The 15131-nt window shown below is 42.3% G+C and overlaps 5 protein-coding genes across 5 annotated transcripts; 3 read left to right on the forward strand and 2 right to left on the reverse strand.

Moving 5' to 3' along the window:
- Positions 1-1539: 1539 nt before the first annotated feature.
- Positions 1540-3352, forward strand: EAE98_011195 (uncharacterized protein; the record flags this gene model as incomplete). The annotated part of the gene is made up of 4 exons (XM_038958817.1): positions 1540-1734; positions 1793-1977; positions 2050-2534; positions 2595-3352. 4 exons carry the CDS (start codon positions 1540-1542, stop codon positions 3350-3352), a joined length of 1623 nt encoding a protein of 540 aa, XP_038804821.1.
- Positions 3353-5592: 2240 nt separating this feature from the next.
- EAE98_011196 (uncharacterized protein) lies at positions 5593-6223 on the reverse strand (the record flags this gene model as incomplete). The annotated part of the gene is made up of 2 exons (XM_038958818.1): positions 5593-5647; positions 5709-6223. 2 exons carry the CDS (start codon positions 6221-6223, stop codon positions 5593-5595), a joined length of 570 nt encoding a protein of 189 aa, XP_038804822.1.
- Positions 6224-7630: 1407 nt separating this feature from the next.
- EAE98_011197 (uncharacterized protein) lies at positions 7631-10021 on the forward strand (the record flags this gene model as incomplete). The annotated part of the gene is made up of 3 exons (XM_038958819.1): positions 7631-8426; positions 8500-9644; positions 9707-10021. 3 exons carry the CDS (start codon positions 7631-7633, stop codon positions 10019-10021), a joined length of 2256 nt encoding a protein of 751 aa, XP_038804823.1.
- Positions 10022-10524: 503 nt separating this feature from the next.
- On the forward strand, positions 10525-11733 carry EAE98_011198 (uncharacterized protein; the record flags this gene model as incomplete). The annotated part of the gene is made up of 1 exon (XM_038958820.1): positions 10525-11733. The coding sequence occupies one exon, from the start codon at positions 10525-10527 to the stop codon at positions 11731-11733; it is 1209 nt and encodes a 402-aa protein (XP_038804824.1).
- A 510-nt stretch (positions 11734-12243) lies between these two features.
- EAE98_011199 (uncharacterized protein) lies at positions 12244-14256 on the reverse strand (the record flags this gene model as incomplete). The annotated part of the gene is made up of 3 exons (XM_038958821.1): positions 12244-12300; positions 12396-13969; positions 14040-14256. 3 exons carry the CDS (start codon positions 14254-14256, stop codon positions 12244-12246), a joined length of 1848 nt encoding a protein of 615 aa, XP_038804825.1.
- Positions 14257-15131: the final 875 nt, after the last annotated feature.

A 15131-nucleotide genomic window follows, 5' to 3' on the forward strand; every position in this document is an offset into this window, starting at 1 on the left:
ATTTTTGGGTCTTCTTTGATTAAAACAAAATAGACCTAGATTTTTAACTTTAGATGAGTCTTTTAATTCAAAACACATAGGTATGTATGATTTTGATATAACGTTTTATACCACTTACGCGATGTAACCATATAGAAATATAGAATTATTCCTAAAACAAGCGAATCCCGTAACTCCGCAATGCCGTAATCCCGTAATTCTAATTCTTTCGCTTGCGATTCGATATTTTGAAATGAAGGCCAAAAAATATTGAGACATTTATTAGAAATATGCACGGAGTGTGAAGAAGTTATCGTTTATTTTTTGCCTCGGTTGGTATGAAAACACCAATTCAAAATCTTGTGAGTACACGTAATAGTTGGCCAATTCTCAAATATCGATCGCGCATGGATCGATATGGAGAACCATGAGAGTGCTTTGCTAAGCAATAGTCCCCTGAAAGGCTCAAATAAACGTTTTTGCTTCGTTCCCTATGGTGGCCACTGACCAGAAGCTTCCCGGTAAAATTCATGAGTGAATAAGATTTGCGCATTCATCCTGACAATTGTTCTTTACAATTAAGCGAGGTGTACTGCGCAGGTCGCTATGTTATTGTGCCAGGGCTTTCCCCATCTCCAACACCTTGGGTGGTCTGATTCTGAGAACAGGACATCCACCGAAACTTTTGCTGCACGCATGCTTAACATATCGAAGATTAATCGAAAACAGAACTTCCTTCACACTGTAGACAGCAAAAGAGTAAGCCTGAGATGCGAGATTTCCTGCCCGTATCGCCTAAATCATACGAGTATCAAAAAACGGTAATCGCGTACACTTCTCCACTCATACGGGCCCGTCAATCTTTCTTCCATGCGGCAGTGGGAACCTCATATCCCTGGATCCCCACCTTCCCAAATAAACACGGACATCCCTCTAAATCGGTGGGATGGCCCGCCCCTGAACGTTGTGGCGTTACCTGTATCATCCAATTGGTGTGAAAACAGAAGGATTCACCAATCCTTGAACTACTAGGTAGCTGATACAAATGCCTTGAAGAAATCAATATGGGCTGTTGAACTTGCATGATTTATTGGATAGATGTCGTTAGATGGTTGTTATTGGGTTAAGGTTGTAAATCGTCCGCTGACTTCATATATTTAAGTTTTCGACTGCATCCGTATTTCGGATGAAGATGAGAAAAGAACATGGGGAGAGTTTGAAACGATAGCTTTATAGGTCTGGACTTGGTTCTTATATGAAGTAATAATACACAGGTACGGCTTGTCGGCAAGACTGAATTGGGAATAATTTCAGGGCACAAATAGAGTGGGTAATGCAATGCTGGATTGATCGTAGTTTGCATCTACCTTGCATCATGCATTGATCTTATCTTGATATCCATTGTGCAAAAGTTCGTTCTCTTGTCTTAGAACCATATCTTTGCGACTTCAATTCCTTCATTCCATGCGTATTCTCGACTCGTGAAATTGAGCTGCGCGGGTTCCAGCTTTCCATCTCATTGTCAACATAGCCGCCCTCGAATTTTCCTTGTTAGTCACCATGACCCCAGAGATTCAGAAGGACGGAGAAGTGATATTTGCAAGTCGAGAATCAGGTGGCGCTGCTTCGAACAGTCAAGATGTTGAGAAGGAGGATTTCGAAGACGAGATTCCAGGTCAGGTCGCAAAGAAATGGCGTGGAACGAGAGCCGATCAACAGGACATGGCGGTGTTAGGAAAGAAGCAGGTTCTACGTGTAGGCTCCGCCATTATCAATGGGTAGAATGAGTAATGGCTGACTGGATTCCATATAGCGAAACTTTAAATTTATAACGATGCTGGGATTTGCTAGTACAGCTATGGCGTCTTGGGAACTTTTACTTCCCCTCTTCACATTCGTCATGGTTGATGGAGGGACGGCCGATCTGTTTTGGGGGTTCATTGTTGCTGCTTGTGGCATGTCTTTGGTATATGCTAGTATTGCTGAAATGGCTTCTATGTGCGTGCCATCATACCTAAACTCTGAATTCAGCTCATTCTCGTTCTGGTAACTAACGTGTCGAGAATATAGATCGCCAACGGCAGGTGGACAATACCATTGGGTCTCAGAGTTTGCTCCTCCCAGGATACAGAGGCTGCTCAGTTACATCGTGGGCTGGCTTTCTGCTATTGGATGGCAAGTATATCTTGCGGGTGTCTGCTTTATGATCGGTGGGATTCTTCAAGGTCTTATTGCCCTCAATAAAGCCGACTATGTCTACGAGCCATTCCACGCGACTTTGCTCGCCATCGGAGTTGTAACGTTTTCCGTTGTGTTCAACACTTCCTTGGCCGAACGTCTACCATTGATTGAGGGTATCGTCTTGATTCTTCACTTGATCGGTTTCTTCGTTATTATCATTCCGTTATGGGTCATGGGACCTCGTGGCGATCCAAATACTGTTCTTTTGAACTTTACCAACGATGGCGGATGGTCTTCCAAGGGATTGGCAGCCATGATCGGACTGGTCAGTCCAATGAGTGTGTTGATTGGTTATGACTGCTCTGTGCATTTATGTAAGTTTTCACCATTGAGAGACATCGTCTGGATAGAATACTAACATACTATGTGTGTAGCCGAAGAGATTCAAGACGCATCCTGGGTAGTTCCGAGAGCCATCATGTGGTCAGTAGGACCCAACGCTACTATGGGATTCCTTATGGCAGTGACTTTAATCTTCACCCTCGGGGATCTCGACGCCGTTCTTGAAACTGTGACTGGCCAGCCTTTCATGCAAGTATTTTTCAATGCAACGCAGAGCTACGCCGCCACAAACGTTATGTGCATGGTCGTAGTTATCCTCCTATTATCTTGCTGTATTAGTGAAGTGGCTGCCGCCTCACGCCAGATTTGGTCATTTGCTCGAGACGGAGGATTGCCAGGTTCGCTTTGGTTGTCCCAAGTGTCGCCCGGTTGGAACATTCCACTTCGCAGTGTCTGCGTTTCAATCGCCGTCTCATCCCTACTCTCACTCATCAACCTTGGATCATCCGTTGCCCTCAACGCAATCAATTCTCTTGGCGGTGTTTCAATTCTATGTTCTTACTTCATCACAATCAGCTGTTTGGTCTGGCGCCGTTTACAAGGTCCCCTTCCTCCACATCGATGGTCTCTCGGCAAATACGGCATGGCTATCAACATTGCTTCATTGTGTTTCTTAGCACCCATTACGTTCTTCTCGTTTTGGCCTCTCCAAACACCCGTCACCGCCCAAAATATGAATTGGTCGAGTGTGATGTTTGTAGCCACGTTATCTGTAGCGTTGATTTATTATTATTTTAGGGCAAGGCACGTATATACCGCACCTGTGCTTGCGATGAAGAGACGGGAATAAATGATGCATATAAAACTCATCCGGCGTTATTGAACTAAAAGGTTCACTAGTTTATTAGAAGCATCCATTTGATGCAAAGAAAAATATACAAATCTTCATTTAGCCGTTTAAAACATTTCAAACAGTAAATATGCGTGTCCTCGGCCAATCCCAGGTATTCGGTGTTGAAAGATTGGAAATTGCACCTGGGATATGCTATCTATGTTAGTATCCAGTTAAAGGACTCTATTATTCACCGAATTTAGTAAGAAGTATACGGTCTTTAACATACTACTCATATATCCGATATCAATGAAGCCATGATCAAGCTCCAAGGAACAACCCATCGCGTCAAGAATGCACACAAAAATTATCGATGTGCAATGCGGGGATATCCACTTCAATGAATTATGATCATCATCATTTTGAAGTATAACTTATGGGATCGAACTCGAGCCGAACTAACTTAAGTTTTCAATTGAAGATCATCGACACCCGTGGACCGTCATGTTTAAATCGAAAGAAATGTTGCAGGGATTTTGAAGCAATGGACACTTAGCATCCTCTCGCAAGCACATCACCTCGGTGTGGACGATGTGGACGAAATATATGGGCCACCAAAATCTAAACAAAATTGGGGGGTTTTTTTTTATAAATAATTAAACAATTAATCAACAAATTAAGTCGGGTACCCTACTTTCGGGCTACCCCCCTTTTGGGCTACTTTTTAACCACTTTTTATACCAAAAATGGAATTTCTAACTTTCTTATTTATAAATAGAATTTATTGAAAATTTATATACATATAATTCAGATCGTTCTAAACTTATTCTGAGATTTTCAGATTTTTAGGATTTTTCTGTATCGAGATTTAGAGCTTCAAAATATCGATTTTTTGATTTATATAGGAATCACATACAAATTTGAAAATTTTATAAAATCTTTAATAACTTTTTGATAAAAATTGCTAAAAATAAATTATAAAATTTTATTATAAATTTATAATATATTTTATTTAAGAGATTCAGAAAAAATAAAAAATTTCTTATAAATAAATATTTATAGAGGTACCCTCAAAATGACAGGGATTATTTATACTACTCTAAACTTACTGTATACTATATCTCTATATTTGCTAATTTTTTCGAATTTTTTTTTGAATTTCTATATAGATTCAAATTTAAATATCTCAAAACTATATATAGTTTTCTTTTAATTAATGTTGTTAAAAAGTTATTAAAGATTTAATAAAAAATTTAAATTTGTATGTAATTCCTATATAAATTTGAAAATCGATATTTTGAAGCTTTAACTCTCAATACAAAAAAATCCTAAAAATCTGAAAATTTCAGAATAAGCTTAAATCGATCTAAATTATATATATACAAATTTTCATTGAATTAAATTGAATATTGATAGAGATATTAATAGGCCTAAAAAGTGATTTTTGGTGTGAAAGGGTGGCCCAAAACAGGGGTGGCCCGAAAGTAGGGTAACCGACTTAATATTCTCTTTTGAAATTTGGATGGAAATATATGCAAGTTGAGACTTAACCGAGAATTCCAATCTTATCAGATCATGTACCAAATTGATATCGTAATATAGCATCGAAAAACAGGCGTTGTGGAAGATTCTATGATGTTGGTGGGGGTGCCCCTCTTTTCCGGCCACACCGACATCATCTAAAGCCGAGACATTATATAGAAGATTTTCTCCTTACTGTGTCCTGCAAGAAACGTATACTGCATAATCCACAGCGTAGATAACAGACACAGTTTGCTATTACACGAGAAATGGAGGATCGAGTAGAAGTGAGATCGACGTCTCAGGGGCCCAAGTCAGAAACCGAGGTAGCTCAAGCCTCAAGGGATTCTTACTCTCCGAGGCGGCGTAATGAATAAACCCATATAACGATACAATCATCTCCGAGTCATTTGACGACGGATTTGTGACCAGACATGACAACAGTGATGATCCTGATAGGGGAAACTTCGTCGCCCAAAGAAGCAGGGACGTAATAATGCTGACATTTGATGGGATACTTCCACCACATCATCCACCACATCATTCGTACATGACTCCGAAATTAGGACTTTTTAATTCGCACAAAGACGATAAGCAGTTTTGCTTTGAAGCATGCTGTAAATGATTGCGTAGACGTAATCCAGGCCCAACTTGGGATTATCTTCACTAAGCGAAAACCAATTCGAGATATCTTGCCCCCATGAGGACGCTCCAGCGTATAGCCATATCTCTCAACCTCAATTCGTCTTTTTATCTTCAGTGTTCACTTTCTCCGTCTTTCCAATCGTTGGGCTATTGATGGTTAGCCAATACCCACGGACTCGATTCCGAAGGTTGAAGAAAGCTCACTTACACAGCACTTATAATTGGCTTTTCTTCATGCCCATGAGTGGTCTCGTTCATCTCACTCCTTTCAAGCAGCATCAATACCCATGGCATCCCCTCGAATAGTATCAATGACAACATCCCTAACCCCGCGCCAAGTAAATTCGTCTCCCAAATCCATTCTTTGTATCCCTCTTCCCATAACACGAAACCCCCCACTAATTCCGCTATCACCATAAAGAATCCAGCGACCAAACCAATCGCGATCCTAAATCCTGGCACGCGCGGTATTTCATAATATACAATCACAGTCCTCGCCCACAACGCCACCGTAAGAATATATATTGGAAAGGCGATAAGTTCTCTGGCTGGAGCCGTGAGATGGTTATATGGTATGACTTGATTCAGAACAATGAACGATGAGAAGAGAGACGATAGATATGTGAGGATAAAATATATGAATGCGATGCGGACAATAAAGAATGCCAGGGCGAGATCCCATAGCAGTTCAAAAACCGAGGCATCTGTTTCAAATAATATCATTTTGGACTTTCTTCGTAGTTTGTAGGATGGTATGTGGCTTTTCGATGTTTGGATTGATTGCGGTGATGATAGTCGTTGTCGCTGATGCTTCAATTGTGGTTTGATAGATGCAGGAAGAAGATTTGACTATGGTTTAGCATTCTTGAAAATGATATAGCTTTGTTCTTGTATCTTGAGCACAAAGATCTGCCTCCCAATTCCTATCTTTCATGATACTCACCTGTTTCTTTGCGTCTCTACTTACCTACAACAAGTGGTCTGATTTGTGGTGAGATAAGTAACCAGTTTTATCTGTTTACCCATTCTGCCGATGCCGAGGTATGCATCCATCTTATGAATGCGCAAAAGGCCAGAGGAGGCGAGTTTGGATATGTACCTATTCTTTCGATAGGGAAATACATCAGACTTGATGAAGTCGTTGCCAGACTTGAGGTTGATTGTTTTAGGATCGAAGGTAAACAATTGATGTTCATTGAAGCTCGGAGGCCAAGATTCTGCAACGGCCGCTAGCTCTGCAAGCCGCCAGCCACACATGTCTTGGATTCAAAGCAACCGTTCCTTCTCCCAACCACAAACATTGAATATTCAAGAATACTAGGTATATCCAACCGCAAACGACTTTTATTGAGTTGAGAATTATCGATTTTGTTTGCTAATACCTGCTCATTCTTTCTGTGAGGTCTTTCTTGCAATTATAGCAACTTATCATATCATCTCGTCGCAAGTGTGATGGAATATACACTTTATCCCTCTGAGGTCTCCCATTCTCTTGTGCTGCTTCATGATTTTAAAATTCAGCTGAGGATGGCATGTAGTTTATGGGAGAGTTAGGCTCCTCATGAGGTATGATTATAGTTGATGCTTGAAGGCAGATGCCTATCTTGATCACCTTTGACCTGGTCGACTGGTCCTCCCTTTCTTGCAAATCCGCACTCCTGATAGAGAAGTCGCCCACGAATCTTTCATTCGACCAAGTACCAATACTTCAATGGGATGCAAGACCTGCTCGCTCTCATATCTAAACGGGATGTCGTCTCGAGAGCTTTTGAAATATACTCGGTGCTGCGTACAAGATATGGCTACAGGTTTCATCCAAGCAGATTTGCAGCCCAGATTGTTTTTCAGGCCATTCTAGTTTAATAGTAAGTACCGAAATTTCAAAGTCTGATCGCACTTTCCTCTGATACGCAATCGTATTACATCACTATGGCTACCATGTTGAGACCTTCCCATATCGACCTTCCTTCACATTCATGGTCTTCATACTCATAGATACCTTCAATTCGTGTTTAAACCTCTCTTCTCATTCAACATCTTCACATCGAAAACACGTCTGCAAGCAATCAACCTTCACTATTGATTCACCTAGTTACATTGACCGACTGAATATTCATCTTAAACGGAAACATGGCTATCAATGTAGAAACTCTCGAAGATCTCCGAAAAGAGATCGAACAACTACGCTCCCAGCAACCTTCATTAAATTCCCACGAAATCTGGGAACATCTAGCCAAAAATTCGGACAGGCAGAAACCACTGGAAGAAATTACGGTGGAAACTTGTCTGGTAGCGTATTTCGATTACCCTGAAGAAGAGACTGTCAAAATAAAGGCCAGGAAAGCCGAATCTGAATATTTAGAGGGCGAGAATAAAGTTCTCATGGAATTACTTAAGACTAAATCCACTAGCACCAAACCTATACTGCCGGTTACAAAAAATACACAGTCTGAGTCCGAAGATATACAGTCTGACTCCAACGATACACAGTCTGAATCAGAAGATATACAGTCTGAATCTAAAGAGATACACCCCGGTGCTGAAGATACAGAATTGGGTTCCAGACCTACACCGTTGGAGATCGAACGGTTTGTTACAACACGCGGAAATATGGTTCTCCAACTACTTAAAGATATGAATCCTGGACGAACATATGAGACTTTAAACCACAAATTATTGTTTCGACGCATTGCCGAGCTACGCTCAGGGAATCCTAAATTAACCCCTCGTCAAATTTGGCGACGTCTTAAAGAGGAGCTGGATAGTCAGAATTCATTGGAAGAAGTCGTTGTAGAGGCTTGGATGGTAGTGGGGTTTGATTATCCTTTAGAGAAAACAGTTCAAATGAAGGCTCATGAGAGCCAGGTGCGGCAGAGCGAAAGAGATCGAGTGGAAAAGGAACTAGCTGCTTCTGCATTTATTAAAAGTAAGCCATCATTCATGGAAGACACGGTCTGATCTTAAAGATGCACATTTTGACTTGCTAACCGGGATTACAGAGTGGTACGAGTATCTCGTGTCCAATCCTAACTTTCAAAAAAGAGTCGAGGATTTAGAAAGAGGGGTTCTTGGAGAGATCCATGACCTGTGGTCTCAAAACCCTGATTCAAGCTCTCGTTGGATCTGGGGAGAGCTGAATAGAAACCCAAATGGACTGATGCCATTGAAAGAAATAGTTGTGGAGGCTTGTTTGGTAGCAAATGGGTATCCTTTGGCAGAGACTATCCAGTTGAAGAATGAAGAAAACCGGTGGTGGAAGGAAACCGAAATTCTACGATATGATACCCAAGATAGCACTTTTCTAGCCTCGAAATTAGGTGAAGGAATGGAGTCTATAGTGCTAATCAACAACAAGCTGAACCTTAGAAAGGTTGTTCAAGACATCAAAGAGCTACGACATAGTCAACCTACATTAAGTCCTCGTCAGATCTGGGTCGATCTCGACAAACCAAACTATTGGCCGGCACCATTGCTAGAAATCGCGGTGGAAGCTTGCTTGATCAAATTTTTTGGCGTTCGTCCTGAAGATACCACACAACTTGAAACGTTAGATTATGACGAAGTGCCTGGGAAGAGGTTCCTCGATAGGATCCTGGATTATTGTTTTGGCTCGCATAAGCTCGGAAACCTTAGCTGTGCATGCTGTGGCTCTGCAAAAATCGTAGAGAAGTGTGAAATCGAACATTTTCGAAAGAATGGAAGAGTGAAGGTGGACCCTAAGAACACTCGAGCAGTTGGCTTATTAAGGATTATGCTCGATACAAAACATACTATCAAGAGCTTCTTACCAATAAACACACCCACCGCGTTGGCTCTGATGCCATATCGCGAGATGAACGCTAGTCAACGAGTTTACGCCCTTTTTTATGCAGAGTGGGATGCATGGATGGGACCATCACGCCCAATCCATCCTCCAATTGATTATGTCGCAGGTGCTGAGAGAACTGCTATTCTTGATTCGGAAGACTATCTTGATTGTGTAGATGAACTTCCAACATGGACTCCAGAAAACATTGAGAGTTTTGAGGTACATGTACAATGCGCATTAACAACTCCATGTTGGGGATACCGCGGTTCACTTGAATGGCTGATGTACGTTTTAAAACGAACACGAGACCCAGAAACCATCAAAATGGTTAATAGTGTGAGTCATCTTAGAACCTGTTTTGTCTTTATATCTTTCATCGGATACTAACTATCCCGTAGGTTGTCGCCGGATTCTACGGCCTGAAAATGTATCATATGGGAGGTGGCTTTATCGAATTTCACAACTGGCATAATGATTGGTTCCATTCCTTTCGAGTTTCCCATGGAATCGTTGCATTTGTGAGAGAGAAAGAGAATTCTCCAGAGGTCATGTGGGCGGAGAGAGATGAAGAGGGGAAGTATACATCACATTATGGGGCCTGTCTATTTCCAGTAGGAGTATCGACACCGGTGCTCAAAGCAAGGGATCCAGCAGGATCGCCCCTTTGGGACTTTGGAACGTTTGATCATGGACATTATGCATCCAAGGATTAAGATTCTGACATTGAATTCGATCCAATTTTTGCAAAACAGTTGAGGTGTGTACAAAATCGGCTCGCTATTTATATTTCTTACGCTCTCTTTGTAGTACATTGTTTTCAAGGGGTTCTATATAAATATAAGAAACCTCGATTAATAAATGAAACTTAACAATTACACATCGTCTTTATTGCGTGCGATGGTATTTGTGTACGTGGGAATAGCTTCAATTCATAATACCTATTGTATTAATTAATTCATGCATTAGCGTTATGTCCCATGACGTCAATCTTTCTATAATTTGCTTCCAACCCTTTTTTTAGCCATCCAGCCTCCATATCAGCTTCTCGTAACCAGAATCATATATGATACATACTCGTACATAGGTACTTAGTATCTATTGGACTCAATATATCATTCCATCCATTCCACCCTTCAAAGTTCAAGATTCATTCCCAAAGACAAGTCGTCCCAATAAACCCATTCCACCCCACTCACCATTTTCCCCAGCTGAAAATATGGATAAGTCACATGCCACCTATCTCTCTCCACAAGATCTCTTGAAAAGTTATCAACCCGCTGAAGTACCTTTCTCCGTACCATCAGAAGAGGAGATTGGCGAGCGGGAAAACGATGTATTGCTCATTCCGATCGATGTCCCAGATTTATCTGGAGAAATGTATTCCGCGCCTGTGGAATTAGAGGGGGAGGAAATAATTGGACCGGAAGAAGAAATCTCAATCATCCCAATCAACATCCCAGAAGCATCATCAATATCCTACTCCGCACCCCCAGAAGAAACCCCAACCGAGGAGCCAAACCCACCCCACAAAATCCGACTCAACGCGCCCGCCTCCTCACCCAAATCCCACACTCCCTACTCCATCCGCTACGAACTCCCCTCCCCCCGCTCCACAATCATCACCCAGAAAGACATCGGATTCCTCTCCGACGCCGGAGTCCGCGGTTCCGTATCCACCGTCTGCCACGGGACATTCCACTCCCAACCCGCTACCCTCATCCTCTTCACATTCATCTTCCGCTCAGGCGACCATGGATTCCGTTTCAAAAACGCAAGTGTAAAGATGAATTTCTCCTCTTACTCTCCCCCCTCCTCCTCTCCCCCCAAACAACCCACCCAGACCCCCTCCATCTGCGCTCTCGCCCCCCGCAAAATCTACGGCCTCCCCAGCACCACCCACCAAACGCGCAAACTCACAGGGGAAATCTCCCTCCAGGTTCCTCTTGGCGCTACAACTCTCGGTCCCTCCACCTCCTTGTCACACGAATCCTCTTTCGCGCTCACGCATCGCTACGCGCTCGTGGGAAATCTCTGGTCGCGTCCCCGCTCTTCCACCTGGGATGCAGCGTACTGGGATGTGCGCGAGAATAAGCTGACGAAGGGCGGGATTCCGGATCGGGTGGATGTGGGGGTGGTGGTTTGTAGAGAGGGAGGGGGGTTGATGGGGGAGGTGAGGGTGGAGGTTGATACGCCGGTGATGAGGGGCGTGTGGGGGTGGCCGTGGGGAAGGGGGAGTCCGGTGGTTTTTGTGGAGGGGGTGGAGACCGGGGGGGAGAGGGTGCGCACGAGGAGGTTTGAGGAGTTGGGGGCGGGGGATTGGAGGGGCTTGGTGGGGTGGGAGGGGGAGTGGGTGGATGTTGTTGTAGGGGGGGAGAGAGAGGGGGAGAGAGAGGGGGAGAGTAGAAAGGGGGAGGAGAAGGTTTGAAGCTGTGTGTAGGTAAATAAATATCACGAGAACAGGATCCAAGAACAAAACGCAAGATCAAATAAACACAACCAATCCAATCAAACCTATCCTTACTTACTTACTTACTTACTTACTAACTTGCCCACTTCCAATCCGATCCCGTATATATCAACCCACGAACCAATTTCCACCTCCATCTCAAATGCCAAACTCCAAACTCCATATTCCAAATATTCCAAGCTGAAAACTAAAAATCGCACGGTATATTTAACTTGTAGAAGTTTCTTATTTCCTGAAGTTTGAACAGGTAGGTATCTAAACTAAATACAACATCTACCCAATCATAATCACACAGTCAATAATCACACACAAGCCTGTAAATATTTTCAATTCTTCATTATCATAAATGCTATATCCGTATACTACCTAGTATGTATACGATATTATCGAATCAAATCAAATCCCAACATAAATCATAAGTCCCCAAGTAACCGCACTCAGCCCGCGGTAGGGCCATAAACCTCGGCGTCAGTTATATCCATGAGCGCCGGAGCCCACGAGGAGCTTTTTGATTTTGGGGAAATACTATTATGGTATTGTGTTAGCATAATTTCACATTTCTAACAATCAATCGACGAAAGAGAAAAAGGAGAGGAAAAATAAAAATGACATAAACTTACAGGAGTACCGAAACCGGTCGCCGCGTCCCAGCCGGTTGTTGCAGGGAATCCATTAGTACCGCATCCACTTGCAGATCCAATGGTGACATCTGTGAATGCTTTATATCCCTTTTTATACAACCACGGGTTCAACCATCCCAGTGTTGGTTTTCCCGCTGCAATCAACGCATCGTTGATTAAAGCGAGAATTGCCGAAGCAGTAGGAGTAGCAGCCGAAGTTCCATCGAGATGAACAGTAGTGCCGTTCCAAACCGTGATGTAAGCGTATCCCTGGGCAGCGATATCTGGGAAGGCACGACCGGTCGCGTTGAAGAAGCTTGTGATATTCTTAGGCAGAGAGGCGAGATATGGTTTTACAGCCGCATCTTGCCAAGAAGGACGAGGGAAGTAGCGAGAAAATCCACCGCCGGAGACATATCCATTGCGGGCATCGGTAGCTACGACTTCTGGGTTGATAAATTTGGTTCCACCGACTGATGTAACGTAAGGACAAGTAGAAGGAAACATGGCGAGGAAAGTAGTGCTGTTGTCTACATTCGAAATACATGTACCATCTGCTCCGACACCGTTATCTCCAGATCCGAAAAGAACGGAAACACCTCTAGCTCCCAATTGGGCAAAGCCTTTGCAGACGGAAACGGCGTAAGAGTATGGAACAGTTTGTTCAGTATCTTGATATGAGTTGCTGACAACACCTGGAAGATTCTTTTGGCTGAGTACATATTGTAACCAATCAAGGTAAGGCTCATTAGTATCAGTAGGTGTTTGCTCGTCTGGGGTGAAAGGAGGTGAGCCTCCAGTTGTGTAAGCAATCAATGGAGTTGGATAACCAATTCCCAGCATAGTTTCCGAATCCAAATTGCCCTCAAGATCTTTGCCAGCTTTGAGTTCTGTGGCATTTTCTTGTCCTTGATCATTGTTACCCCCATTAATGACTTGAACATCAAAACTGTATGCCGCTGATGCTGCTTCGGGTCTGTATTGTTCGAGGAAGAGTTTGGTATCAGATCGATTGTTAGATTCACCGAGGTAGTTTGTAAGAGCCATCTTGTTTTTGCCAGCTGCTTGAACCTTGTAGTCTACGGTACCGTAAAGAGTTCGAAGACAAAGTGGGGTTACGGAGGAGACGTTGCATACATCAGCCGCAGTTTGTCCAACGGTAGGAGGTTTGTAGTTTGATGGTGCTAATGCTTGATATTCTGCGGCTTCACTGATTTTCTTCATGGTCTTTGCTACAGGGCGTGGTTTGAAGAAAGAATTGGTGGGTTGAATTGTCTCGATGTGATCGTGGAGATGAAGAGGTAAAGACCATTCCGGAGTGCGAACGATGTATTCTCCATCTTCATGTTGATATGTTGAATATTCCGTGTCGAGGAGAGTTTCAATATCCTCGATGGAGATGGTAACTTTAATCCAATCTTTCGCTGGACTGTATTCGAGAGAGGCTGGTTCAATGTTGTTGTCTTGAAGCCATTCATGAACGAGATTATGAGTTTCATCAGAAGGCTTAACAAGATCATTCACCTCATCAGCACTAAGATGTTTACCATAACGGTGGTGATCGGGATCAGAGACTATGATTTTGTTAGTAGATTTTCAATCTCAATTGCTCACTCCCTTGGTTTTCGAACAAAGTATTCATACCTTCATAAAGATGACGTTCCAATTCATCGAATTGACCTTGCTTCAAACCAATTTGAAGATTGATCATGTGGTTTGAACGAGCAGGTCCCACTCTTTGCCATTGAGGTGGTGGATAATGAGTTTCCTTCACCGCATATGGCGTACGAGCTTTGATGGGAGAGCTCGATACCAATCCGACAGCCAGAAATGCCGCGAAGGTAGCAATTGAAGTGACCATGATTGCTAATTGATTGCAGTTGATGGAGGTGAAGAGAAAAGCCAACTACTTTCGAAGAGGAGGTGGGAATGAGGGGTATACATACATATATTTATTCCCAATTGAATACTCCATCTACCTAGGTAGCTTTTAGCTTTTAGCTTTGTATTCACCAGAGTAGCTCAAGGGTAGTAGCTCATATCCAGAACAGGCAAAAGGAGTAACATTCACTCCATGTCCCCATGTCCTCCCACACCTTATCAATTGAAAATGCATATCGGCTCGTGTAGCGAGGTTTTGGCAACGATCAACCTTCCTTTTGTAGTATCGTGTGAAGGTAAGGTACCATGGATAAATGGAGTGGCGATACATTTCTCCATCTTTTCCAATCTTGATGTGGAAGGTCGACAATTGATGGTGCGGTGTAAGCTACGACATTACGATACTTGGATGAAGGATAGCAAAGTATTAAGAGCTTCAGTTTCCATATGTCATACATACATATATCGTATACATTTCCATACATTTCCACGACCGAGGATTGCATTGGTGAATGTAATTACCATGGAGACCTCGGGAGTGGTTGATGTATTCGGAATTTGCATCCCCTAGAGTGCGGGTTTATGGCGCCCAAAGTGGTCCGTATACCGAATAAGAACATTTATAGTTTTATAAATAGTATTATATATAAAGATTTCAATGTTATATTTGAAAATTGAAATTTATTAGAAAAGTAATAATAAATATATCAATTATATCTTATAATTTTTGAATTGCAAAATAATAATTAAATGATTTTAAAAATATTATTATATTTCATTCTTTCAAATAAAAATATTTGTAAATAATTTCTATATAATTTATATTTAAAAAATATATATCAAATCAAAAACTCG

Source organism: Botrytis deweyae (genome assembly GCF_014898535.1).
Source record: "Botrytis deweyae strain B1 chromosome Unknown BDEW_045, whole genome shotgun sequence".
NCBI lineage: Eukaryota > Fungi > Ascomycota > Leotiomycetes > Helotiales > Sclerotiniaceae > Botrytis > Botrytis deweyae.